Raw genomic sequence first — 26,116 nt, 5'->3', positions numbered from 1 at the left:
ACGAACACTTTTGTGAAGGTAAATACAAGCTGGACAACTGCCCTATTAACATTGTAGCTTGTTTCACAGCTGCTGACTGCAGCGATCTCTCTTAATACTGGACCAATGTCAATGATTGTTGTTCCCATCAGTCACTTAGACACTAAAACATAGGAACATAGGGTTCAGGTTGAAAAAAAAAAAAAAAAAAAAAATTAAGTTACCCTTTAATGAGACATCTTTTCATAGAGCTTCACTGTAGCAGGCAGCAAAGGTCAACAGGGAGAGTTCAACATGGACAGGTTATTGTTTAGAATATTTTTATTGTACATATATTAGATAAATAATTTTCACATTTTATAAGACAGGCAGCTTTTTAAAATAGATTTAACACTTACTGGAATGAAGTCATTTGTTCATGATTGGATAAGTGTTCACAGGGAATTAATAACACGTGTGCAAAACGAGTAAAAATAAATATTAAACATAGAACAGACAAACACTTGAAATCAATTATTACATCTGCAGACATGACAAGTAGCTTATCATTTAGACATATCAATGCCGTAACAAACAGGAAATGTGAATTGTGTCATTTTCACCAAATGGGCCAATAAACAATAACTAACCAACAAACAAAATGCACCAAGAAACTAAACAAAGCCCTGCTTCAGTCTCCAGATCATACACATATATATATTTAGCTGGGCGATATGGAGAAAATCAAAAATCACGATATTTTTGACCATATACATCAATGTCGATATTGCGGTGATATTGTAGGGTTGACTACTAACTTTTTCAAAATATTAAAAGGGTAACTACCGGTTTTTTTTCCCAACCTGAACCCTATGTTCCTATGTTTTTGTGTCTAAGTGACTGATGGGAACAACAATCTTTGACATTGGTCCAGTATTAAGAGAGATCGCTGCAGTCGGCAGCGGTGAAACAAGCTACAATGTAAGTTAATAGGGCAGTTGTCCAGCTTGTATTTACCTTCACAAAAGTGCTCGGTTAGCCACTGACAGGCTCAAATTAACTAATCTGACAGCAGTATGGAAAGGATTTCTAAGGAGGTCGACCTTACTGTTAAGGAGTAAGATCCTTTTTTTAAACATGAAAAACAGCAGCGATATTGCGTTCGCTAAAGCCACCAGACTCCATGTAAATAAACAGTGATTTTAGCATCGTAAAATACACTTCATTCTATGTCGACAGAAAGAAAATAAAACTATGAAAAGCCGTTTTGAGTCGTTTTTCCACTTTTCCAACCATCACAACTCTAGTTTACCGATATACATGTGAAAATATGCTGGCTCTATACACGCTAAAAGTATTGTTTTTTCAAATGGAGTCTGGTGGGTTTAGCACTAGTGACCTCAGAGCTGTTTCTGGTTAAACAGAAAGATCTTAAAGAGCTTTTAAAAAAGTCTCTCTCTGTAGGGATTTGTTGTCAGACACTTAGAATAATAATCTGAGTCTGTCAGCGGCAAAATGAGCACTTTTAGTGGACCACATTGACGATGCACATTTGCCCCATAGGGTTACATTGCAGCCCGGTCTGTGGCTGCTGGTTACAGCGTTCACGCTTAATACTGGACCAGTTTCTGGACAAGATTGTTGTTCCTATCAGTCACTTAGACACAAACACATAGGAAAATAGGGTCCAGGTTGAAACTAAATGAAATGACCCTTTAACACACTGAGATTTTAGATAAACATTCACCAATAATGCGGATACAATGACTAAGTGGGTAAAGGCAAATAATAGAACTAGAACAGTCTGTAATGTTCAGAATATGACATCACTTTACTGTAATGCAGCCTTTAAAACCAGGAAAAGACAACACTTGTGTCATATTACGATATCCATCAAATCTAAGACAATATCTAGCCTCATATATCGATGTTGAAATAATATTGATATATTGCCCAGCCCTACATCCATGTTGTAATCAGGACTGGGAGACTCAGGTTCTCTTTAAGTTTTAATACATCCAACTTGACACTGAATATTATAGACGTGCCTGAAAACCAAATATGAAATGACTGTTGTTAAATGTCATTAAACCCAAATTTGTTGGATATGGTGTTGTATTGTAAATGCTCAGTATTTTGATTTCTCACATGACCAGCGTTGGAATGACACAACCATCATGATGACATCAACGCTCACACTCAGTGGTAAACATGGGAATCTTTCCCATCCATCTCATGATGTGAATATGGCGTGATCCCTCCCATCCATCTCGTGTGCGTGCGTGCGTGCATGCGTGCGTGCGAGAAAGGGCAGACACTGGATCTGGCCCTCACAGATGATACTGTACTGTCAGTGAATGAGGGTGCTTGTATACCTGAAAACATCACAGCGGGACATGTTTTCCTAATACTACTGCATCCCCTCACAGCTAAGATTTGGGTTTTTCCCCCCTTTTTGCCTTCTCTTTGCAATACTTGCATTTCCCATATATTGTGCAACACCCAGCGCTTTAAAGTGGAATTTAAGTAAAGTGAGCATTATTAAGGAATTAGTGAAACTTAAAATAACTTTTTTTTTTTGCCTCCTAAAGGAAGTGAGGAGTGTCATCTAGAGCAGTGATTCTCAAACTTTTTAACAATTAGATGTTTTTGCCGCTTTTTTCAATACACTATCTCAAAAGCTGTGCAACAGAGGTCGAAAACTCCTGAATGTTAGTTCCTGATATGGGCCCAAAAACACTCTCGTACATCCCATAATGCAAGTCAATGTGTTTTGTTGGACCCTTCGTTCCAGTAAATGCCCACTTCTTTCAAATGCTGCACTTCCAGGTTGAACACAGACTTTTTATTAGAAATGTACAGACCCAAAGGAAGGGAGTTTTCAAACCTGTGTTGTTCAGTCGAGACTTGGCGCGGGCAAATCTGAACACAGTACTTTACACCACTGTTAGAAGAAATGCTCTGCTCACAAATGAATTCAAGCCGTTAGTTGGTGGTGGGAAGGTGATCCGACCTCAATCGGATGCAATTTAAAGGGGGACTCTAAAAGTGTGAGCTAAATGGCTCCCGGAGCCAGGTGAGCTTTGCATTCTGGGATGTGAATGATCGAAATCAACAGAGTACGTTGCCTTTCGCCTATTTGGGCAGACAGGAGCTTCTTCCTCCTAGGTAGGACTGGGCATCGAGAACCGGTTACAACTTGGAATCCTTTTCAAAAATTAGGATTCCAATGGAATAGTTTCTTTATTGCAATCGTTTCCAATCTGATTATCGGTTCCAAATTTAACACGCACCAGTTTTGGTTTCCTGTAGCGACCACCGTACGTCCAGGTGCTTGTTGTGTTGCAGCCGTGGAGCACAATAAGCAGCGCTCTGAAGTCTGGCTTTATTTTACAGTGAAAAAACTAAATACCCAGTAAAACTGGAAATCACCATTGAAACAAAATAAAATGTTCCTCTTTTCTGTGAAATAAGAATGTGACCTGTTTCAACTCCACCCATCGACGAATCAGAATTGATAAGAACCCGAACTCATCGAAGAACCGAGAATCAATAAGAATCCCAACCAAAAGGAATAAACGACGCCCAACCCTACTCCTAGGTTTACTTTTTGACTCCCGCTCCAGACATTTCTAACCAATGAGCGGTGTGACTTTTAAAGAAAGTACAAATATATTGTTAGGGAATGCAAAAAGATGAAGACACTCTAAAAACAGCTGTGAGGGAACTCAAAGAATTTAAAAAAAACAAAAATAATAAAAAAACTACAAAAAAAACAACAGTGACCACTGCAACCTCTTATTACTGCCTAGTCTTCCTGCCCTGAGTGCACAAATTAGTGTTCCACACAATAACCCAGTTCAACTTAAGAAGAACCAGACAAATACTCAGTCAAATACTAAGTTGCCTAAATATAACAAATAATTAAAAAATAAATTCTAATAACAGATCAGCAACAATCACATTCATTTCACTGAGACGTGCAACACACACACGCAACACACACACACACACACACACACACGTCAGTCAGCTGGGCTAACACAACTGGGCGTATTGATATCTGTTGGGGTTTGATTGGCTACTTCAGCTAATCATGCAACACTTGCAACTGAATGAGTGCATGATATATATATATATATATATATATATATAGAAAAAAAAATAAAAAGCTCCCCAGGATGCCCCTTACACTTGTGTGGTTAGTTTGGGTGTGACCAGTCTCTGGAGGATGGACAGGAGGGGGGGGGGTTAGAAGGCTCTGTAATTCCAGAAGCTGGAGAAGACAGAAATCTGCAGGTGATAGGAGGACAGAGGAGCAAAGTTAGATTCATACACAACGACACATGCTAAGTTAATGATCCTTAATAAACCTGTTTAGCCATATACTGTATCTCAGGCCAATACTAGCCTCCACATCGTCACTTCACAAGCTCTGACAATGACCAGATCCCTGGACATTAGCAGCAGTATTAAATACCTAAGAACTGTGATTAATGGCTACCTTGAGGCCGACAACAGCAAACTTTGATTTTGGCCTGCCATCAAGTTACTCATCCAACGGTCTGAGCTGAACTGAATTAACGTTAATGTGCGACAGTTGGTATGACCCGCTTCGGTCAACGTTAGTCTATTTTTAACCGGTGAAGGTAACGGTCAGCACCGGCTAAACATGACAAGCTGCTACCTGAATGCTTTGTACGCCAAGTGTAGATGTCATCAACGTTTATGACTTGTTTATAATGTTTGTGACACGTTCATGACCGTGTCACGTCACTCTTATGTAGATACCTTCAAGTAAAGTGTAACTGGATAGGCTAACTGGCTACAACGGTGGATGGATGGATGTCGCATACCGTGCTGTTTTTAAAACTTTCCCTGGTCAACAATGTTTAGCAAGGGCTTGAATGTAACCAACGTTCATTTATATGTAAAAGTTCTGCACTCCGTCGCCTCAATGTTCACCGCGTGAGAATGTGTGTTCAGAGAGACCCGCACCTTGTCCTTGAGCTGCTGGCAGAGCTGCAGCGAGATGGTGAAGAACACCAGCGTGTCGTTCAGCCACGGCACCACACACTCCACCTTGTGGACGTGGCTCACCTCAAAGCGGTTGTTGTTGAGCTCGCTGTGGAGGAAATTGTTCACAGCAAACAGCAGAGAGAGATTAAAAAGGGAGTGTCTAACTGTGTGTCAAACACTGCTCAGGCACACGCATTCATTCGCCCTTGTGGGGGGAGGGGCTTAGGAGACCGTTTTGGGCTTTAGCAGAAAGGGGGGAGGGACTGAGAAGTTGTCGATGTGCACATTTTTTTTGGCTAAGTCCTGGATCTTCACAATCCTACCTACGGCACCTTTAAATTGTTAATGTATAGTGCTGAGGTAGCTAAGCGAGAAAGCAAGAAAGAAAAGACTTACAACATTGCTCCTGGGTTGTGCAACACTGAGCTTCCAGCTGGCTTGAAATTCTGCCAACATGGAGAGAGAAAACATTAACACGTGAGTCACATGATGCTGTGTAAGGGCTTCAGAGAGTGTTGCAGGTTCTGACCTTAGTGGTGTTGGGAGGCAGCACATGAAGCTGGTAGACAGTCAGGCACAGTTTGCTTAAGTTGATGTAAAAGTTCACCATCACATCCCCAGGCATGGGAGGAGTGAACATTTTCTGGTGATGGAAGGAGACAAACAGAAATGGTAAACCAGAGGAAGGAGGGGAATATGGAATAACAGTACAAGCTCTCATGCTAAATAAACGGAAATGTTGTCTTTTAGGCGTGTGTGATGTAGTTTGTCCACCAGAGAGCACTGACATGTTTATTTTCCAACTGTAAAAATGTGCCCCTCAGTACTTACACTACACGGCCAAGACTATGTGGACACGCTAATGTTGTAGCCGTATGTGATAGCTGAACATGTGACTGTGACACCATGGGCATTGACCTGCTCCTAGAACAGCCTCCACTCTTCTGGTTTCAGGTTTCAGTCACAGCTCTGTGCAGACCAGTCAAGTTCTTCCACACCAAACTAGGAAAAAACATTTCTTTACGGGGCTGGCTTTGTGCACAGGGGCCTTGTCATGTTGAAACAGTGAAGGGACAAACACAATGTGTTGACACAAAGTTGGAAGCACACTAAGGGTTAGAAAATGAATCTGAGCGGCCCCAAGATGATTAGCAAAATAACTTGTGAATTACAATTTTACATCTCCTAGAAAGTATCCAAATGAAACCATTCCAATATTAGGTTGAACTTCTAATATTGGGCCATTCGAACAGCTTGATTTTCTTTCTCTGAAACCAGTTGAGAGATTCCTTGGCTGTTTGTTTGGGATCAATGTCTTGCTGAAATGTCCACCCTCGTTTCATCTTCAACATCCTGGTGGATGGCAGCAGATTCTTATCAAGAATGTCACGGTACATTTCTCCATTCATCCTTCCTTCAATTATATGACGTCTGCCAGTGCCAGAAGCTGAAAAACCACACCATGATGCTCCCACCTCCAAACTTCACTGTTGGTATGGTGTTTTTAGGGTGATGTGCAGTGCCATTTCTCCTCCAAACACGGTGTACGCTATGACTGCCAAAGAGTTCAATTTTGGTCTCATCTGACCAGATTATGTTCTCCCAGTGTGTCAATGGCTTGTCCAGATGTTGTACAGCAAACTTTAAGCGAGCTTCCACATGCCTTTTCTTGAGCAGTGGTGCCTTGCGTGGTGTGCGTGCATTACTAATTGTTTTCTTTGAAGCAACTGTACCTGCTTCTTCCAGGTCTTTCTGAAGATCTCCGCGAGTGGTCCTTGGTTCTTCGACAACTCTTCTAAGTAGTCTATGGACTCCTCTGTCAGAAATCTTGCGAGGAGCACCTGGTCGTGGCCGGTTAATGGTGAAATGATGTTCTTTCCACTTCTGGATAATGGCCCCAACAGTGCTCACTGGAACTTTCAGAAGTTTAGATGTTTGTCTGTAACCAATGCCATCCGTATGTTTTTCTACAATAAGCTTGTGAAGGTCTTGGGACAGCTCTTTGCTTTTACCTGTCATGAAATGCTTCTTGAGTGACACCTTGGTAATGAGAAACCTTTTTATAGGCCATCAATTAGGACTAATCCAGCTGATATTAATTTGCACTAATAGGGTTCCTAAATACTGACAGATTTCAGCTGGTTTATTGGCTTCCCATGCCTTTTTACAACCCCTTTTTCTTCATGTGTTCAATATTTATTCCCATTATCATTCCACTTTATTACACATAACTTTTGTCATGGACATACATGTTTTGATTTCTTTGTATGTGTGGATTACTTGGGTCGTTACTGACATCTGGTGAATATTTCATTCCAATAGCCCCATCGGAAATATATTTACTGGGAAAAATGTTGACGCGTTCAATACTTATTTTCCTCCGCTGTAGGTGTCCACGTACTTTTGGCCATATTGTGCATCTCCGTCAGAATTCTTCTCTAACCTTACCTAAACTATATATCTTTATTATGCATTGTCAGTCATACTCTGGTTCTCAATGTGTTAAAGGGTTATTTCGTTTTTTTTCAACCATGCGTTTGTGTCTAATAGACTGATTTGACCAAAAATCTTTGAATTTGGTCCGGTACTGAGCGAGATCGCAATAACGGCGCAAACCGAGCTGCAATGTAACCTAATGGGGCAATTGTGCAGCCTTGATTTTTGTCCACTAGAAGTGATTGTGCTACTGACAGGCTCAGATTGTTACTAAAAGTGTCTGAGAATATTATCGATCTCACAAGGTGACTTTTTGTCTGAAGACAGCGGTGTGGAGAGTGGAACGCGAGGCGAGAAAAAGGCGTTCAGGAGTCAACAATGTGGATGAGGTCGTTATAACTGGATGGCCGCCCGTATTCATTTGAGCCAGAGTATGGGCTACGGATGAAGTAAAGATGAAGAGCAGACAAGGGGAGAAAAAGAGAGAGGCAGTGTTTCGTGCGATCAGTAGGCTATAATACATCCATGGTTTCCATACATCCAAATTACCCTTTAAAGCAGTGTGTGTGTGTGTGTGTGTGTGTGATGTGGCCTATACCATCAGACCACTGGTGGCCAGCTCTGGCAGCGTCATGGAGGCCGGGGTGGTGAGGCGGTTCCGTGCTCTCGTCAGCTGAAGCATCACTGCATCCATGAGCTACGGCAGGAACAGAAACAGCCAGCATCACTGACACAGTAACAGACTGGGATGTCATCCACGTTCCGCTCTGTATTAGTCTACATCGACGACGTTTCATTTACGGGATAGTTCCCGTCCGGCCGGAGGTTCCGCCGGATGTCTAGGCCTGTGACAATTATTACATTATTTATTACTGTATGCTGTGCCGGGTTAGTTCGATGGAGCATACTAATGAATTGTGTCTCTGTTTTAACATTGACTAATGAATCATCCTGTATTTCTTTTCTTTCGTCCTGTTTTAGTTAGTTTGATATAGCAAATGTTGCTGCTGTGTATCTTTTGTCCTTTTTATTGTAATATCTACCTGATGAATGGACTACAGATGGAAATTAGCCCTTGGGCTACAATCTGGCACTTTTACGTGTACTTCTGTACATGTTCATCAAATGTGCATTGTCCTGAAATAATAAATAAAAAAAATAAAAATAAAAAAAGGAAGCAGAGATGACTATTTTATCACATAGTTTTGCCAATAGTGATGACTATTTTTTGTACTCCTAATTTAATTAGGTTTTTTTGTTAATGATTAATGCTTTGTTTTTATTGATGAGGATAAATGTTCTATTGTCAATTTTATGTTCATAAAAAAAATAAAAAATGTGTTATGATAAAAAAGGAGTGGTTTACTTCATAGTCTGTGTACCCGTGCACTAGTACATTATCTGGGTCACATGACAGTGATATAACCGAGAAAAAAAAAAAAGTATTCTGGAATTCATTCAAATTCAAAATAAATGTACGTATTTTAAGGGTTTCGGGAATAGGCGCACAGAAATGGCTCGCTAGCGCCCCCTACAAAGTTAAAGAAAACTGAGCCCCTGCAGTGCGTTTAACGTAGACTCACGAAAGTTGGTACACATATGTAACATGTCAGGATGTACAAAAAACGTCATTGGAGCCATACCCTAAACCCAACAGGAAGTCCGCCATTTCCACATGCCGTACTTTAACGAACTCCTCCTAGAGATATCATCCGATCAACTTCAAATTTGGTCTGTACCATCTTAAGACAATAAAGATGAAAAGTTGTTAAAAGAAAAACTTTTCGTCATAGGGCGTGGCGGCCATTTTGTGCGTTTCGCCATCAAAACAGGAAGTGGGTGTAACTTGAGTGTACATTGTCCAATTGGCTCGAAACTTTTCAGGATTCATAAGAGTCCAACCCTGAGAACAAATAAAGGCCGATATTTACTTAAAGTCATAGCGCCCCCTAGTGGCAACAGGAAGTAGGCCTAAAAGTCAAGGTGCTATACTTTAACGAACTCCTCCTAGAGATTTCATCCGGCGGACTTCAAATTTGGTCTGTACCATCTCAACACATTAAAAATGACAAGTTATTAAAAGAAAAACTTTTCGTCAAACGGTGTGTGGGCGTGGCGTGGCGGCCATTTTGAGTGTTTAGCGATGAACAAAGAAATTGTTGTAACTAGGGATGGGTGACAAAATTGGCCTACGATAGAGATTTTAATTATATCGCGATAATTCATGTTGATGACGCAATCTACCCGCGAAGTTTAGAGCCACGAGCTGCAACCGGCTGCAACACGTCATCGTCATCTTGAGTAAACATGGCTGAAAGCGAAACAAGGAGCTGGTGAAAAAGACCGGTGCAACATCCATTATTTGGACTTGGTTTGGATTTAAGCAGCTACAACGGACCTGTGGTCGAGCCGTACCATGGAGCCTTTCACCAGCCTCAATTCACTATATAATGGATGATTGGAATCTTGGCAGCCGGTGTTTGCAGACGTCATACTTTCCCGCTGAACATACGGCCGTGTGTGTGTGTGTGTGTGTGTGTGTGTGTGTGTGTGTGTGTGTGTGTGTAGCGGCGGAGTGGGACCAAAAAATGTACTGGGAAGTTTACGGCCCCCGCCGTACGGGTTGAGCAGAGGCTGCACAGTTTGACCAGCAGGCAGCGGCGCCAGGCCGCCGGATGGTGTTGCTAACAACTTGCAATGTATAACTATTATCAGACCGGCCCACTGGGAAAGGTCCCGACTGTCCTGTGTGTGTGTGTGTGTGTGTGTGTGTGTGTGTGTGTGTGTGTGTGTGTGTGTGTGTGTGTGTGCTCAAATGCATTACATTAGGCTGCAGGTAAGAAACTTTGTTTGAAATATGTTTTTATTTAAAGTATCTGTGCATCTTTGCCTAATACTTAAAGTATTTCCTTAACTAAACAGACACCAGTTTTTCCTGTTCTCTGCATCTTGGGTGGCATTTAAGAACCAAGGACTTAAACTAACTAAGTGTAGTGCCTTTTAGAATGGTTTGCACTAAAGAGAAGACACCCAATACTTTAAGCTTTTTCTTTGTCAAAGTCTCTGCAACTAGTGTACTTGAATTTTATTTATCTGCAACATTATGTTGTATAATTACAGTTTTGAACAATAAATGTTCTCAAAACTACATACTACGTTTTTTTCTCTTTAAAAAAAAAGCCTTCCTTAGGGTCTATGTAACCTGGTCTGAAATGGTTCTATTATAATTTATATATCCCGATATATATCGTTATCGCAAGAGGCTGCAATGTATATCGCAATATGGATTTTAGGCCATATCGCCCATCCCTAGTTGTAACTTGAGTGTACGTTGTCATATCTGCCCGAAATTTCTCACGATTGACAAGGGTCCAGGTCTGAGGACATCTACAGGCCAATATTTACTTTTGGTCATAGCGCCCCCCGCTGGCAACAGGAAGTGCGCCCTATATGACAAACATCATCCGATTTACATGAAATTTATAATGTGTGGTCGACATGTGATACTGAGCCGCCCCCTATACTTTAACAACGCCCACTTACTCAGGCCCCCTTTCATAACATTTGAACCGTTTAAGGTAGAGTCTTGTGTGAGGTGTCATTGAACTCAGCAGAGTTCCTTCTTCATTGGTGATGGTTTGGCCCGCCCCCCTATGTTTAAGCCACACCCCCTTTCATAAATGCTGACCCATCTAAGGTAGAGTATTGTGTGAGGTATCATTGACCTCAGCAGAATTCCTTTTTAATTGGTGATGGTTTGACCCGCCCCCTATAATTTAGCCACGCTAATGAACTGTATGACGTAGAGTCTTGTGTGAGGTATCGTTGAACTCAGCAGGGAGTTCCCTTTTCATTGGTGACGATTTGCGGTGTCTGAGTGCCGCGCAAATGCACGGTCACAGTAACCCCGACGCGCGCGGAGGCGCGAGGGCCCGTCCATCACTGCTTGCAGCTTTAATGTTTGTTGCAATTATTTTTGAGACAATTCAATGACCAGCATCATTTGTTACAGCTCTATGGATGTCCCTCACCTTTCGCTTTCTTTGTGTTGGCATTCTAAACTCTGGTCCGAACCGACAATCAAATTATATTTATCTTTAAATAAATTCTCATCACATATTAGACAGCCATTTTAATTCCAGAGCTCGCCTCCCTACATGCACATGTTCCACCAAAACAAGTTCCTTCCCGAGGCTATTTTGCAGCGGCTCTGTGCGGAGCTTAGCGCCGCCCAAGACGATTGTGATTGGTTTAAAGAAATGCCAATAAACCAGAGCACGTTTTTCTCCCATCCCAGAATGTTGTGTGAACTAGCCAGACCCTCTGCCGCAGCGCTGTGGAGGAAGGTCTGGCAATGCGAGACTAGCTCTGGACTGACTGGAACAGGACATAGTTGCCATGACGACATACCTTATTAACCTCAGCCCCTGTCTTGAAGTGGTAGCTGTCATCACGGCTGCTAAGTAACTGCAAGGCCTGGGTCACATGGTTCCTGGCATCCTGAATCTGAGGGATGAACCGAGACAAGAGAGGTGGAACTGTGAGAGTAAGGCAGGATTTAAGCATTAACAAATTATGCCATCATGTATACAGTGGGGAGAACAAGTATTTGATACACTGCCGATTTTGCAGGTTTTCCCACTTACAGAGCATGTAGAAGTCTGTAATGTTTATCATAGGTACTCTTCAACTGTGAGTGACAGAACCAAAAACAAAAAATCCAGAAAATCACATTGTATGATTTTTAAGTAATTAATTTGCATTTTATTGCATGACATAAGTATTTGATACATCAGAAAAGCAGAACTTAATTTTTGGTACAGAAACCTTTGTTTGCAATTACAGAGATCATAAGTTTCCTGTAGTTCTTGACCAGGTTTGCACACACTGCAGCAGGGATTTTGGCCCACTCCTCCATACAGACCTTCTCCAGATCCTTCAGGTTTCTGGGCTGTCGCTGGGCAATACAGACTTTCAGCTCCCTCCAAAGATTTTCTATTGGGTTCAGGTCTGGAGACTGGCTAGGACACTCCAGGACCTTGAGATGCTTCTTACGGAGCCACTCCTTAGTTGCCCTGGCTGTGTGTTTCGGATCATTGTCATGCTGGAAGACCCAGCCACGACCCATCTTCAATGCTCTTACTGAGGGAAGGAGGTTGTTGGCCAAGATCTCACGATACATGGCCCCATCCATCCTCCCCTCAATACGGTGCAGTCAACCTGTCCTCTTTGCAGAAAAGCATCCCCAAAGAATGATGTTTCCACCTCCATGCTTCACGGTTGGGATGGTGTTCTTGGGGTTACCTCATCCTTCTTCTTCCTACAAACACAGTGAGTGGAGTTTAGACCAAAAAGCTCAATTTTTGTCTCATCAGACCACATGACCTTCTCCCATTCCTCCTCCGGATCATCTAGATGGTCACTGGCAAACTTCAGACGGGCCTGGACATGCGCTGGCTTGAGCAGGGGGACCTTGCGTGCGCTGCAGAATTTTAATCCATGATGGCGTAGTGTGTTACTAATGGTTTTCTTTGAGACTGTGGTCCCAGCTCTCTTCAGGTCATTGACCAGGTCATTGACCAGGTCCTGCCGTGTAGTTCTGGGCTGATCCCTGACCTTCCTCATGATCATTGATGCCCCACGAGGTGAGATCTTGCATGGAGCCCCAGACCGAGGGAGATTGACCGTCATCTTGAACTTCTTCCATTTTCTAATAATTGCGCCAACAGTTGTTGCCTTCTCACCAAGCTGCTTGCCTATTGTCCTGTAGCCCATCCCAGCCTTGTGCAGGTCTACAATTTTATCCCTGATGTCCTTACACAGCTCTCTGGTCTTGGCCATTGTGGAGAGGATGGAGTCTGTTTGATTGAGTGTGTGGACAGGTGTCTTTTATACAGGTAACAAGTTCAAACAGGTGCAGTTAATAGAGGTAATGAGTGGAGAACAGGAGGGCTTCTTAAAGAAAAACTAACAGGTCTGTGAGAGCCGGAATTCGTACTGGTTGGTAGGTGATCAAATACTTGTGTCATGCAATAACATGCAAATTAATTATTTAAAAATCATACAATGTGATTTTCTGGATTTTTGTTTTAGATTCCGTCTCTCACAGTTGAAGTGTACCTATGATACAAATTACAGACCTCTACATGCTTTTTAAGTAGGAAAAACTGCAAAATTGGCAGTGTATCAAATACTTGTTCTCCCCACTGTACATGGTATTATTAGTATTCGGTTTTGACCTATCAATAGGCCCTGCAGTAGGTAGCAGGCTGAGCCCTCTGCAGGTGACACCATTCTCTAACCATACTCTTACCCAGGCAAAGAGCGGAGAGTTACCAGACTTTATAGTACAGATGTTCCCACAACATTTTTTGCTTCCCGATACTGATACCTGAACTTGTGTATCAGTCGAGTACCACGAAACGGTACTCAGAATGGCGAAACCCCATAGACTGTCGAGTGCCAGTTTATGTTATGTTAGCAAGCAAACTTTAGCACAACTGCCCACAAAGTACTGCTTGCTGGTGAAGTGCTAATTTCAAAACGTTACTGACATATAGACACTTTACAAACGGATAACCCCGTTGTCGTAACCAAAATATATCTGCGTTTATTTGCAAAGGTTATGTCAGTGAACTAGCATGTTGCTACTCCCCACAGTAGGCTGCTTGAAACACCGACTATCAACACACAGGACGAGTTGACCAATCACAGTCCTTGTAACTTCGCCTCGATGCGAGAAGTTACAAATTTTTGGAGGTACACGTCGAGCTACGGCGGAGTGCTCGGAGGGGGGTTAGCTGCGACACTGAGGGGTCTGCGGGGGTACGCCGTCAATTCGACACAGAAGTATAAATCAGCCTCAAGTCTTCCACACACTAAAAAGGGAAAACACTGTAAGATACTGTACCTGCTGCAGTTTCCACAGCTTGTCCTCTCTGAACTGGAAGTGCAACACTTGGCTGCTCTTTGCAACCTTCAGGTTTATGTCCTGTTAAGAAAACGCAAAACACATTAACAAGGGACGCATTTAGCTTAAAAGGTCCAATGGCATGAAAATTTCACTTTATGAGGTTTTTCAACATTAATATGAGTTCCCCCAGCCTGCCTATGGTCCCCCAGTGGCTAGAAATGGCGATAGGTGTAAACCGAGCCCTGGGTATCCTGCTCTGCCTTTGAGAAAATGAAAGCTCAGATGGGCCGATCTGGAATCTGCTCCTTATGACGTCATAAGGGGAAAGGTTACCTCACCTTTCTCTGCTTTGCCCGCCCATGAGAAAGAGAGAGACATCAAGCAAAGTGGCAGTTGGTCAAGGCCACCCCCCCTCTCCTCGTCAATAGCATTTAAAGCTACAGACACAGAAATGGAACATCCTAAGTAAAGCTCATTGTGGGACTGGCTCATAAAGGGCTGTAATTCTGCACCAAGGCAGAATTTCGGGAAAGAGACTTCAGATACAGTATTAGGGGACCACTAAGGTCTATATAAAAGAGACTTCAGATACAGTATTAGGGGACCACTAAGGTCTATATAAAAGAGACTTCAGATACAGTATTAGGGTTCCACTAAGGTCTATATAAAAGAGACTTCAGATACAGTATTAGGGTTCCACTAAGGTCTATATAAAAGAGACTTCAGATACAGTATTAGGGGACCACTAAGGTCTATATAAAAGAGACTTCAGATACAGTATTAGGGGACCACTAAGGTCTATATAAAAGAGACTTCAGATACAGTATTAGGGTTCCACTAAGGTCTATATAAAAGAGACTTCAGATACAGTATTAGGGGACCACTAAGGTCTATATAAAAGAGACTTCAGATACAGTATTAGGGTTCCACTAAGGTCTATATAAAAGAGACTTCAGATACAGTATTAGGGGGACCACTAAGGTCTATATAAAAGAGACTTCAGATACAGTATTAGGGGACCACTAAGGTCTATATAAAAGAGACTTCAGATACAGTATTAGGGGACCACTAAGGCCTATATAAAAGCATCCAAAAAGCAGCATGTCAGAGGACCTTTAAATTAACTTTTCATTTTCACGAAGGGAATTTAGCCTCAATGAAAACTAGCCAAACTCACAGCCTGAGTCAGAGCCTCTCCCTGCAGAGTCAGCACCCCCTTCACTTGATCCATGCTGCAAAACAACACATGCATTTTGTTAATTCAAACATCACCAAATGGAACAATAGGAAACAGGTAAGGGCAAGGGAAGGCTTTACAGTGTGTTAAGGAGGGAACCTGATATGAAAGATTACAACATGAAGGAAATGACTAACCATTCATTCAGTGTCTCAGCATATTTCAAACTAGGGCTGCACAACTGTATAGGAGGGGAAACATGGGATATGCAATAACGTTGTTGAATATGGCGATAACGATATAACTCGCGATAAATAAACTGATATTACAGTGTACTCAGTTGTGCTGCTCTCAGTATTCTGCTTAAATGCAACACATCGCTTGTTGGATTTAAAACAAATAAAAGGAAATCATTTCCAACTGTCTTTTATTGAACAAATTAAACATTGAATTGGATATAAAAGGAACCACTAAAAAAGAATGACAGTTACATTTTAAAGTGCAGTTTTCTGCTGATATTTTCTTTCAACTAACACAAAAAAACAACTCAGAGTGTCTTTTGTGATGTATGTATTGCGCCAGTTGATGTTGCGATTTCAAACCAGCTATCACCGAGCATCTGACAGCCACTTCCTCCACAGGAAGACATAAAAAACTGCACTTTAAAATGTAACTGTCACTTTTTTCAGTGCTGCCAATTGTATATTCAATTCAATGTTCAATTAGTATTGTTTTTGGAAATGATTTCCTTTCATTTGTTTTAAATCCAACAAGCCATTTGACGTATTTTAGCAGAATACTGAGAGCAGCAGAACTGAGTACACTTTAATACCCGTTTACTTATCGCAAGTAATGGCGTTATCACGACTTTCAACAACATTATCGCACATCGAAAATTGTCCTCGTATCGTGCAGCCCCAGTTTCGAACAAAATGGTCGGAGGTGGAGTATTACGTTGAGCTGCCGAGAATGAAGTTTTCCTGTTTGAGCTGAGTCTCCAGGCCCGGCGTCGGCGCGGAGAAACGTCTCGATGCCTCCTGTTGATGGCAGAGCAGACTTACTATTACAATCAAATCTTAATCGCATAGTGAAGGATGCAAGGCGGATCATTGGTGTCCCACTTTCCTCACTCCTGGACATTTACCAAACCCGCCTCAACCAGCTTTGTGGGTGACCCCAGCCCGCCCCCCCGCCTTACACCGCCTCTTCAGCCTCCTGCCATCTGGGAGAAGGTACCGGAGCATCCAAGCCTGTTCCACCAGAGTGGCAAACAGCTTCATTCCCCAGGCAGTCAGGAAGCTCAACATCCTCCCCTTTCCCCACCCCCCATTTGCCACATCTCCCAACATTGCAAAACCAGCCATGACATGCCTTTTTCTACCCATCAATATGATTGTATCTAAAGAGCTAAAGGTGCCGGAATTAATCTATTAATCAAATACTGTAGTTCTGCGCAAAGAGCATGTAATTAGTAAAACTTTATTTCTATTGCATCTTTCACAATGGTTAAAACATGCTTCAGGGGAGCCCGGATAGCTCAGTTGGTGGAGCAAAAAACATGCTTCAGGCCTACAGTAAACAAAAAAACTAAAATAAAACGATCTAAAGCCATGCAAATAAACACCGCATAAAACACTATGATACTGTACATGAAGACCATATTATAACGATGTGCTCCGCCAGACGGAGGCATCGAAAACAGCATCAGTGTAAATATTATTTGTCCCGTTTATCATATTATTTATGAGAATAAATTCCATAACATGCCAATATAATTACAGATTTTTGCAAATATATCTTTATTTGAATATACGATAGTATCTTGTTTTATTTTGTCTGTTTTTCACCGCAGATCGATCAAACAAACAGCGATTTGTGTAGGATATTAAATGTAAGAATGGCTTTGTGATTTCTTCATATTATTAATGAGAGGCAATATTGTGATTTATTTTACACAGTGGTCTCAGTTTCACGTGTTTCATCCATCAGCCGTCGGTGTCGCCGTTTCTCATTTCCCCCCCCCCCCCGTTTCTGGTCGTATGCCGGGGTTAGTGTCCGAGGAGGATGTTCCAGTCAAGTTTGCTTTTTATAAATCCCAATTCTTGCGAAGAGAGCGGCGTACGCCTCCTTAGCGCGTACGCCATGTTTATAAATGAGGCCCATGGGGATTTATTTAAATATATATTTATTTTTTTAACCAGTTTTGTTAAAGGGGTGATAGAATGCAAAACCGATTTTACCTTGTCATTGTTGAAAAACCACAGTTTGGAGGGTAAATAGGACATACATAGAAGCTCAACATCCCATTGACGCCTCTTTCCTCTGCAAATCTCACAATTTGAAACTGCTGCTGAAAACAGGCGAATCTCAACAAAGCTAAAAGTTGACGTCAACTCCTCAACTCCTAGTCTTTGTCACGCCCCAACATTTGCATAGGCTACACCACTGACCTGAGGTCAGCTTAGTCTTCTGACTCTAGCTAGGTCATGCAGATCTCCAGAGGTCCGCTATTGAATTACTAAATTCACTTCTGAGACTTTTTTTATGCGAGAAATCAACTATGTAGAGGTCAAATATGGGCCGTTTTACGAAAATTGATGGCTAATTGCAAATTTTGTCCGACTGTGTGTCGCAGTTCAGCGGGAGCTCAGCAGGCTACGTGACAGCGGCCGGTGCTGCCTCGCCGCCCGGCGTGTCCTACTTCATAGACCCCGGCTCGCTGTGAGCTAGCTGGATCTCCGTCACGACCGGAAGCCCGCGGCGCTCCATCCCCGCGCAAAGTCACCGTTTCTGGGTTACTAGACTACCAAATGCCGAGGCCCTGACGGAGCTCCAGGGCCTGCAGCTAGCCGCGATCTTCACCCATAGGATTGAAGGGACATGAGCAGCTAACGAAACCCTGCATTCAATTGAAATCGGACACAAGCGTGTAAGACCGTAAGACCTTAGGGTAGCTGTTATGTAAGTGGCGTGACGAAATTCAAACTGTAAATATATTATAGTTATACCGAAAATGTAGCTAGCTAGCTAGCCAGCCGCGATCTTTAGCCACCCATAGGATTGAATGGAACCATTGGAGACCTTAAGGAACAGTGTGAAATACCCTATATAATCATTCTATCACCCCTTTAATTGGGGTTTATTAACTCAAGCATAATATACATTTTTATCAAATTGTATTAAAAGAACAGGTAAAGGCATAGATTTCTGTCAAATAACGTAACACAGACTCATTGCCTTTAAAACACACACACACACACACACACACCCCTTGATGTGTAGAACTGGTGGAATGGCCCTTTAATATGCACATGAAAGCTTAACTTTTACCTTGAGGACATCCTGGAGCTGCTTCAGGACAGCATGCACTTCTTCTTTAAGCAGCCAGTTGAATTCCTCCTCCTACCAAAAAGTCAAAAGAAACATTAAACTAAACAAATCCAGGACAATGAGCAACGACGACAACACCTGCACTATATATTTTTAGACTAGACTAACCAGTCATTACAGTTTCTATTCCTTTTTGACATTGACTTATAAATCCCTACACTGTAAAAAATCAGTTAAACACACATTACTGTACATCACTCTACAATTTACTTTACTGCTTATTGCACTTCTGGTTAGATGTCCAACTGAGTTGTCTAGTACCTGCACTGTTGAATCTAATCTAGTCTAATCAAAACCATTATGTCAGCGGGTGACTTCTGCTCTTCCTTCCTATGCTGTCTATGCATAGTTGACTCTCTGTCTCTTTAGTTGAGGACTAAAAGTACCTGAGAGTCCACCTGGAGAACTGGGCTCAGAGCTGACTGAACTTTCTGAGGGGGTTCTAGTTTGTTCTATCACTCAGGAAGGCTTTCCGATAGGGATGTCCCTATCGGAAAATAGATGTTTTTTGACCCCCGATCCGATCCAATGTTTTTAATATTGAACATCTGCCGATACCGAATCCTGGTCAGATTTGTGTATTTGCTCAGATAATAGAGTTGCACACCGTTTCTTTGTTTACAAAACTAAATTAAGTAAACAAAGCAACTAAAAAATGTTTAAAAGGTCCTATGACATGCTGCTTTTTGGATGCTTTTATATAGGCCTCAGTGGTCCCCTAATACTGTATCTGAAGTCTCTTTTATATAGACCTTAGTGGTCCCCTAATCCTGTATCTGAAGTCTCTTTTATATAGACCTTAGTGGTCCCCTAATACTGTATCTGAAGTCTCTTTTATATAGACCTTAGTGGTCCCCTAATACTGTATCTGAAGTCTCTTTTATATAGGCCTTAGTGGTCCCCTAGTACTGTATCTGAAGTCTCTTTTATATAGACCTTAGTGGTCCCCTAATACTGTTTCTGAAGTCTCTTTTATATAGACCTTAGTGGTCCCCCAATACTGTATCTGAAGTCTCTTTTTATATAGGCTTTAGTGGTCCCCTAATACTGTATCTGAAGTCTCTTTTATATAGGCCTTAGTGGTCCCCTAATACTGTATCTGAAGTCTCTTTCCCAATTCAGCCTTGGTGCAGAATAACAGCCACTAGAGCCAGTCCCACAATGATATTTACTTAGGATGCCATTTCTGTGTCTGTAGCTTTAAATGCTATTGACGAGGAGGGGGGGGCAAGGTGGAGGGTGGGGGTGTTTTCAAGCCATGATGTCTCTCTCTTTCTCATGGGCGGGCCAAATTCTCTGGGCGGGCAAAGCAGAGAAAGGGGAGGTAACCTTTCCCCTTATGACATCATAAAGGGAAGATTCCAGATCAGCCCATCTGAGCTTTCATTTTCTCAAAGGCAGAGCAGGATACCCAGGGCTCGGTTTACACCTATCACCATTTCTAGCCACTGGGGGACCATAGGCAGGCTGGGGGAACTCATATTAATGTTAAAAAACCTCAAAGTGAAATTTTCATGCCATGGGACCTTTAAGCATAATACATTTAACTTAGTGCAGCAAGTGAGTCTTTTCTCTCAACACCAAAACAGTTCTCTTTAAGATCCCAGCAAACAGTCTCAAGTTCCCCGCTGGACAACGAAAACTAAACTTAGTGACGCCTCTTGTGCTTGATAGTCAATCTTTGATTTTCTTCTTGTGTTTACCGATGTCGGCTCCAGGGACTGGTGGCCTGAAAAGCGTGGTGGTTTCCTGGTGGAATCACGGAAGAAGTGTGGAGAGTTGGAGTAATTTGCTTCTGTAAAACGGAAGACTAAGGAAGACGGACTTTTTTTACTTGCTGCAGAGGGATGGCAACACACCGGTGAGTGGCCGCGCCAGTCTTGGTTTGACAGTGCCGGCATCCAGGCAGTCTGGCAGTATGTCTGTGGCGCAGGGCGTGTGTGATTAAAAGGAGGCGATCACTACAAGCTGATGTACATGATCGGGGTAAGGTAAACAGGGAGAATGCTGCTCCCTGATCAGTTAGAAAATGCCATAATTGGCTCCGATCCATTATTGTGATCAGGATCGGGACAATCTACTTTAGACTGATAATGCATTCCATTTGTCCACGGAAGTCGGATTTTCCGAGATCAAAGTCGTAAGCACACCCCCTGACCTCGGATTTCCGAGCTCGGAACTCGGACCACCACCGAGTACCCCGAGCTCAAAATCCAACATGGCTGCCCCGTGCATCAACAGCAGTGAAAGCTGTAGTAACATACACTCATCAGCACTTCTGTCTTATTTGTGTCTCACTAAATCAGTCGTACACACAGCGCTGTCCATCTTCTATCTGTGGACATGTTATGTTGTTTGTATGCACAAAAACAGCGTAATGCGTTGTTATAAACTGCCATTGCTAACAGTGGTTAACCTGGCTAAAGCTAATGAAAACAATGGAAATCAGACTTATAAATGTCTTATAAAGTCTTTGTAGTGTATTCAATTGAATATAGGTTGAACAGGATGTGCAAATCATTGTATTTTGTTTTTATTTACACAACGTCCCAACTTCATTGGAATTTGTATATGAATATCCGTTCATTTTCCTCCATCTGGCCCAATTGAACTGCAACTGACTCCTTGGACTGAGATCCCTGTTCTATGGACACTCAGGTCCCAGTTTATTAGGTGCACATATAGCTAAAAATAACGCTGTACAACACAACAGCAATAAACAAAGGTCCTGTTTTTGTTCAAACTGTTTGAGAGGTGTTGAAAGGGGGTGGACTAGAAATACAATTTGACAATGATATATATGTTAACAAATTAATCAAAGTTTGAACTGAAATTCAGTGAATGTGTAGACCCAAAGTGTTCAATATTACAGAAATATAGCTGACATTATGAAATAGATATGAATATAAATAAATACAGACATGTGTAATGTTTAGTATATTTGTTTCACAATCACAGAGATTACTACACATCATGTATATTTGTTTATTTGATAATGCAGCTTTTCCTTAGGGTTTCCTCTCTTCCTATCCTATCTGTCAATTCTAGACAAACAGAGCAGATCCAGACCATGTGATTGGCTGTTGCTTTGGTCTGAATTAGCAGACAACCAATCACAGAACTGGCTCTCGCCTGTTGTGAAATAAAAAAACAGACTTTGGAAAAGGACATTTTGAAACAAAAACTGCTGAGGTAAACTCTGTTTTTGTGAAAAGTGGTATGTTGTAATAACATTTCATAATATTTTAGCCGGGTTAAATATGTATACGAGTATTTCACAATCCCGTGGTAAGATATTTTTCTTCTGTGTTGTATCCATATAATTTATTTAATTTGGTCTTATATATTCATTTGACTGAGCACGTTAACTCCATTGGTTAACACCAGGAGCATTTAAAACGGGAAACCTAACTTTGAAATCATTAAAGCCTTTAACTATTGAAGTTAACCCATGTCAACTTATGACTATTTTCCGAGGCATTTCATAATGCTTAATGTCATTACAGGAGAACATACACCAGATTTTAGAGACTTAGCTTGGAATTTGTTCGTATGTTTGCGTTGAAATGACACTATTGCGTGTGATTTGCAGCAAATAAAACGTGCAAATATAGGCCCTTTAGGTCAAACAGGGACTGTAAATCTCGAGAAGAAACTGAGTTCAGTTGGTAAGTTAACGTTAGTCATGATAATGTGTTAAGGTCATTATACATGCTTAGTTTGTCTGGGCCCATTGTCAACATCATCACAGAATGACTGACAGGAGCGAGCCCTGGCTACAGCACCTGCATTGTAGCGCGCGGATGCTACTGTACCTCTCGGCTAGCAGCAGCTACACAAGCAGATACGCTACTTACGCCCAGGCTAGCTATAGCTACATTCTTTTACAATATCTGGTGTAAATGTTGTATTACTTAACCGACGGGTCAGCCAGAAAAGCAGTTAGCCATACAGCCAAACAGTAATGTGTTGTCTCCCTGCCTAACATTACTCGCAGAGGCAGAACAGCTTACCAACACAGCTCTTTCCACTTGACTGGCAGCAGACATCTTGGGCAGCTCGGACAGAGACCTCTGCGGGTTGAGCATGTTTTGCAGGACACAGAAGCAAACACTCGGTAAACACCTTAAAACACTATGCTCTCCTTGGGATGAAGGTCTCTCACTAACGTTACCTACTTGATTGACGGAGGATATGTTGCCTTCACGTGCTGTCGGAAACAACGCAAGGACCCAAAACAGTAGCAAATAGGATATAAAAATGACCCTTTGGATCAAGACACGACCTGCATGCTGGCATGTAAAAACGTAAGGGACTGGGGTCATATAAACATCACATAATATATTTTCAGCTGTGTATGGTTTAGTTTATTTTCTCCTCTTCATAAAATCAGTCGCGTGCTGCTTGTCATTTTAAGAAAAAGAAATATATGTATGCTGACTGATGCATTTTGTTATACATTCTGACATCTTACTCCGCAGCGCTGTGGTGAAAGGCCTATGAGATAGGCCTGGCATTGCGAGAGTAATTCCGACCAAACCACATACCGATTGGAATGTTTTGCTCTTTACGAGAACCACATGAATGCAGCATTAGGCTGGTCACACATTCACTATTAACCTGGCCTCACCCACTAGTCCTTATTGGGGCATACAACTTCCGCCCCGCGTCTCACAAACATTGCCTTCCCCTGTCACTGTCATGCAGAACAAATCCCACGAAAAGAACTAAATACTACCAAGTATTGCTGTGTGTATCAACGCCTGATAGCTCTTCTTCCTCTGGGCCACAGAGCTCCATCGTTGTTAAAAACATCAGTGATCCACACTGTTGCACACCATTGCCATGAAAATACACACACAAACACACGTTAGTGACAGGTTTCTGCAGGTTTTCAACAAGTCAAATTGAAGACCTTTTTAAGACCTTTATGAACGAAATGTAAGACCTATGTCACGACATTAAAGTACAACGAAATGCAGAGTCACAGAAGTACTTGCAAAGTAAATAAATGTATTCAAATTGAATAAAAGCGACACATAAAAGGAATAATAATCTGGGCGTAGTAGTGATCATTTGCTGTATATTTGGACTATTGAAAGAAAGAACTACAACACCACGGAATAAAAACATTTAACATTTAAATCATGGTTGCAGCTGTCGCCATGGTCCTGCTCTGCGCCCTGCTATGCTCTGCAGTGCCCTACTACATCCTGCTACGTCCTGCTAAACCCTGCAACGCCCTGCTACACCATGAACTACTACAACTATTTCTAGTCATAGTTCCATTATCTTCATTGTGACTATTATTGCCACTGTTCATCACACCCCCAACCGGCACCGTCAGACACCGCCCACCAAGATCCTGGGTCTGTCCGAGGTTTCTCCCTAAAAGGGAGTTTTTCCTCGCCACTGTCGCACTAAATGCTTGCTCTTGTGGGGAATTACTGGAATTGTTGGGTCCTTGTAAATTATAGAGTGTGGTCTAGACCTACTCTATCTGTAAAGTGTCTTGAGATAACTCTTGTTATGATTTGATACTAATAAAATTGAATTTTCAATGAGCATTAGAGGTAGCGTTACACGGACGTATGAAAAGTAAGACCTGTTTAAATTTAAAACCTAGAATAGATAATAGAAATATTTCAACAGATTTAAGAATTTTTAAGGACTAAAGTTTTGATTTTTAAATTTTAGACTTTTTTTTTCTTCTGTGGAAACCCTGTAGGAAAGTAAAAGAAATATTGAGACGCACTGAGAAAGCAATTGTTGGATTTGAGAGGTATTAAATGTCAAATGGAGATCTAAGCGAATTACTAACAGTCCAAATAATATTAACTGAATGAGATGGTTAATGGACTACATTTACAATTTGCCTCATTCCTATTCACACACCAATGGCGGCGGAGCTGCCATGCAGCTGCTAACACTGGATCAGTAATAAAACATGCATGCATGTCAATAATCAGTAGAGGATTTATTAAACAGCACAAAAGTCTTCAATACTTCCACATGTACACAAAATCATAAATATCCCCCAAAACCAAAGCTACACCCTCCTTCCTTTAACGGGACGCGATAAGCCAGATTATATAAACCACATAATAAACCATTTACACTTGAACTCAACAGCCTACAGTATTAAGAGACAATAGATGTTAGACAGTCGCTCGTTGTTTTCATTAATCCCGGTTATTGTAGATATAAAAGCAACCCTATGCAACCTCTTGTGCTATTTGCATCCATATTCTAAAGACTGTTCTTTTCAAAAGTGTGTAAGGGGCACCAAAATCCAACACCTTTATCATCTGTTTGGCAAACAGAAAATCTTTCAAAATAGGATGTTGAATTCTATTAAACAAATGTGTTGCGTTTGAGAAACTCATTTATATACAGTTGAAACTGATAAAAAAAAAAAAAGAAGGGCCTTACAATGGGCTTTTTTTTTCCTGCAATGAAGCAAATAAAATGTTCTGATGGTGCCCACTCCCCTTGCTTTCTTTGTCTTTGTGTCATACTGTATGGGTTATAGTGGAGGAACAGCAGGGTCTGTCGCTACAGCATGTACAATCACTCAGTCACATCCCAGATGGGGCCGGCTACCAATGTGCTCTCATGTGAGGATATGGACTTGCTGTCATATTTGCCATCTTGATTTACCCATTTCTGCAATTATTTGCTGACACCATTTGTGACAAGAGCCCAAAACAATACCCACATCCTTCTTGCATTATAGAGTTGTAAAAAAATTGGTCAAATTGGACAGAAAATGAAGAAGGCATACAACCCAATACTTGCTCTGCGACTATGCTAACATAAGCCTAAGCTATAACTTCACACATTGTGTTGCATCACTATTTAGTGGTGGAAAGAAGAGCGCTCTTAACAGTCACCAACAGATTAGTCTATATCCACGATGTTCCACTTCCGGGATTGTTCTGGTGCCGCCAGAAATTCCGCCGGATGTCCCTCACTTCTGCTGGATGTCCGTCCCGTTCCTCTTTCTTTGTGTTGGCGTTCTAACCTCTGGTGGATTTGTGAGGACTATAGTTAACTGCTCCTCAGATCTCTGCAGGGTAAATCCAGACAGCTAGCCTGACTATCTGTCCAATCTGAGTTTTCTGTTGCACGACTAAAACAACCTTTGAACGTACACATGTTCCACCAAAACAAGTTCCTTCCCGAGGCTACTTTGCAGAGGAACCGTGGCTGCGTCCGGCGCT

At 41.8% G+C, this 26,116-nt stretch overlaps 1 protein-coding gene across 1 annotated transcript; it reads right to left on the bottom strand.

Annotated features, from left to right (window-relative positions):
• Nucleotides 1-282: 282 nt before the first annotated feature.
• Nucleotides 283-23,099, bottom strand: rogdi (rogdi atypical leucine zipper). The gene is made up of 11 exons (XM_078269896.1): nt 22,907-23,099; nt 18,834-18,905; nt 16,458-16,540; nt 15,504-15,558; nt 14,324-14,404; nt 11,824-11,919; nt 8,012-8,110; nt 5,507-5,620; nt 5,374-5,423; nt 4,957-5,083; nt 283-4,251 (listed from the first exon to the last, which is right to left on the bottom strand). The coding sequence occupies exons 1-11, from the start codon at nt 22,979-22,981 to the stop codon at nt 4,210-4,212; spliced, it is 894 nt and encodes a 297-aa protein (XP_078126022.1). The 5' UTR covers nt 22,982-23,099; the 3' UTR covers nt 283-4,209.
• Nucleotides 23,100-26,116: the final 3,017 nt, after the last annotated feature.

This window comes from Sander vitreus, chromosome 15, assembly GCF_031162955.1.
Source record: "Sander vitreus isolate 19-12246 chromosome 15, sanVit1, whole genome shotgun sequence".
NCBI lineage: Eukaryota > Metazoa > Chordata > Actinopteri > Perciformes > Percidae > Sander > Sander vitreus.
The sequence above is the reverse complement of the archived record's forward strand: the minus strand, read 5'-3'. Positions and strand labels throughout refer to the sequence as shown.

What these genes read in the sequence shown, in the direction of transcription:
- rogdi (XM_078269896.1), bottom strand. Translation starts at nt 22,981, where the DNA reads ATGCTCAACCCGCAGAGGTCTCTGTCCGAGCTGCCCAAGATGTCTGCT. An exon ending in GAGAGGCTCTGACTCAGGCT is followed by an intron (nt 14,405 to 15,503) that starts GTGAGTTTGGCT and finishes TTTTCTTAACAG; the next exon opens with GACATAAACCTGAAGGTTGC. An exon ending in AGCTGTGGAAACTGCAGCAG is followed by an intron (nt 11,920 to 14,323) that starts GTACAGTATCTT and finishes TTCATCCCTCAG; the next exon opens with ATTCAGGATGCCAGGAACCA.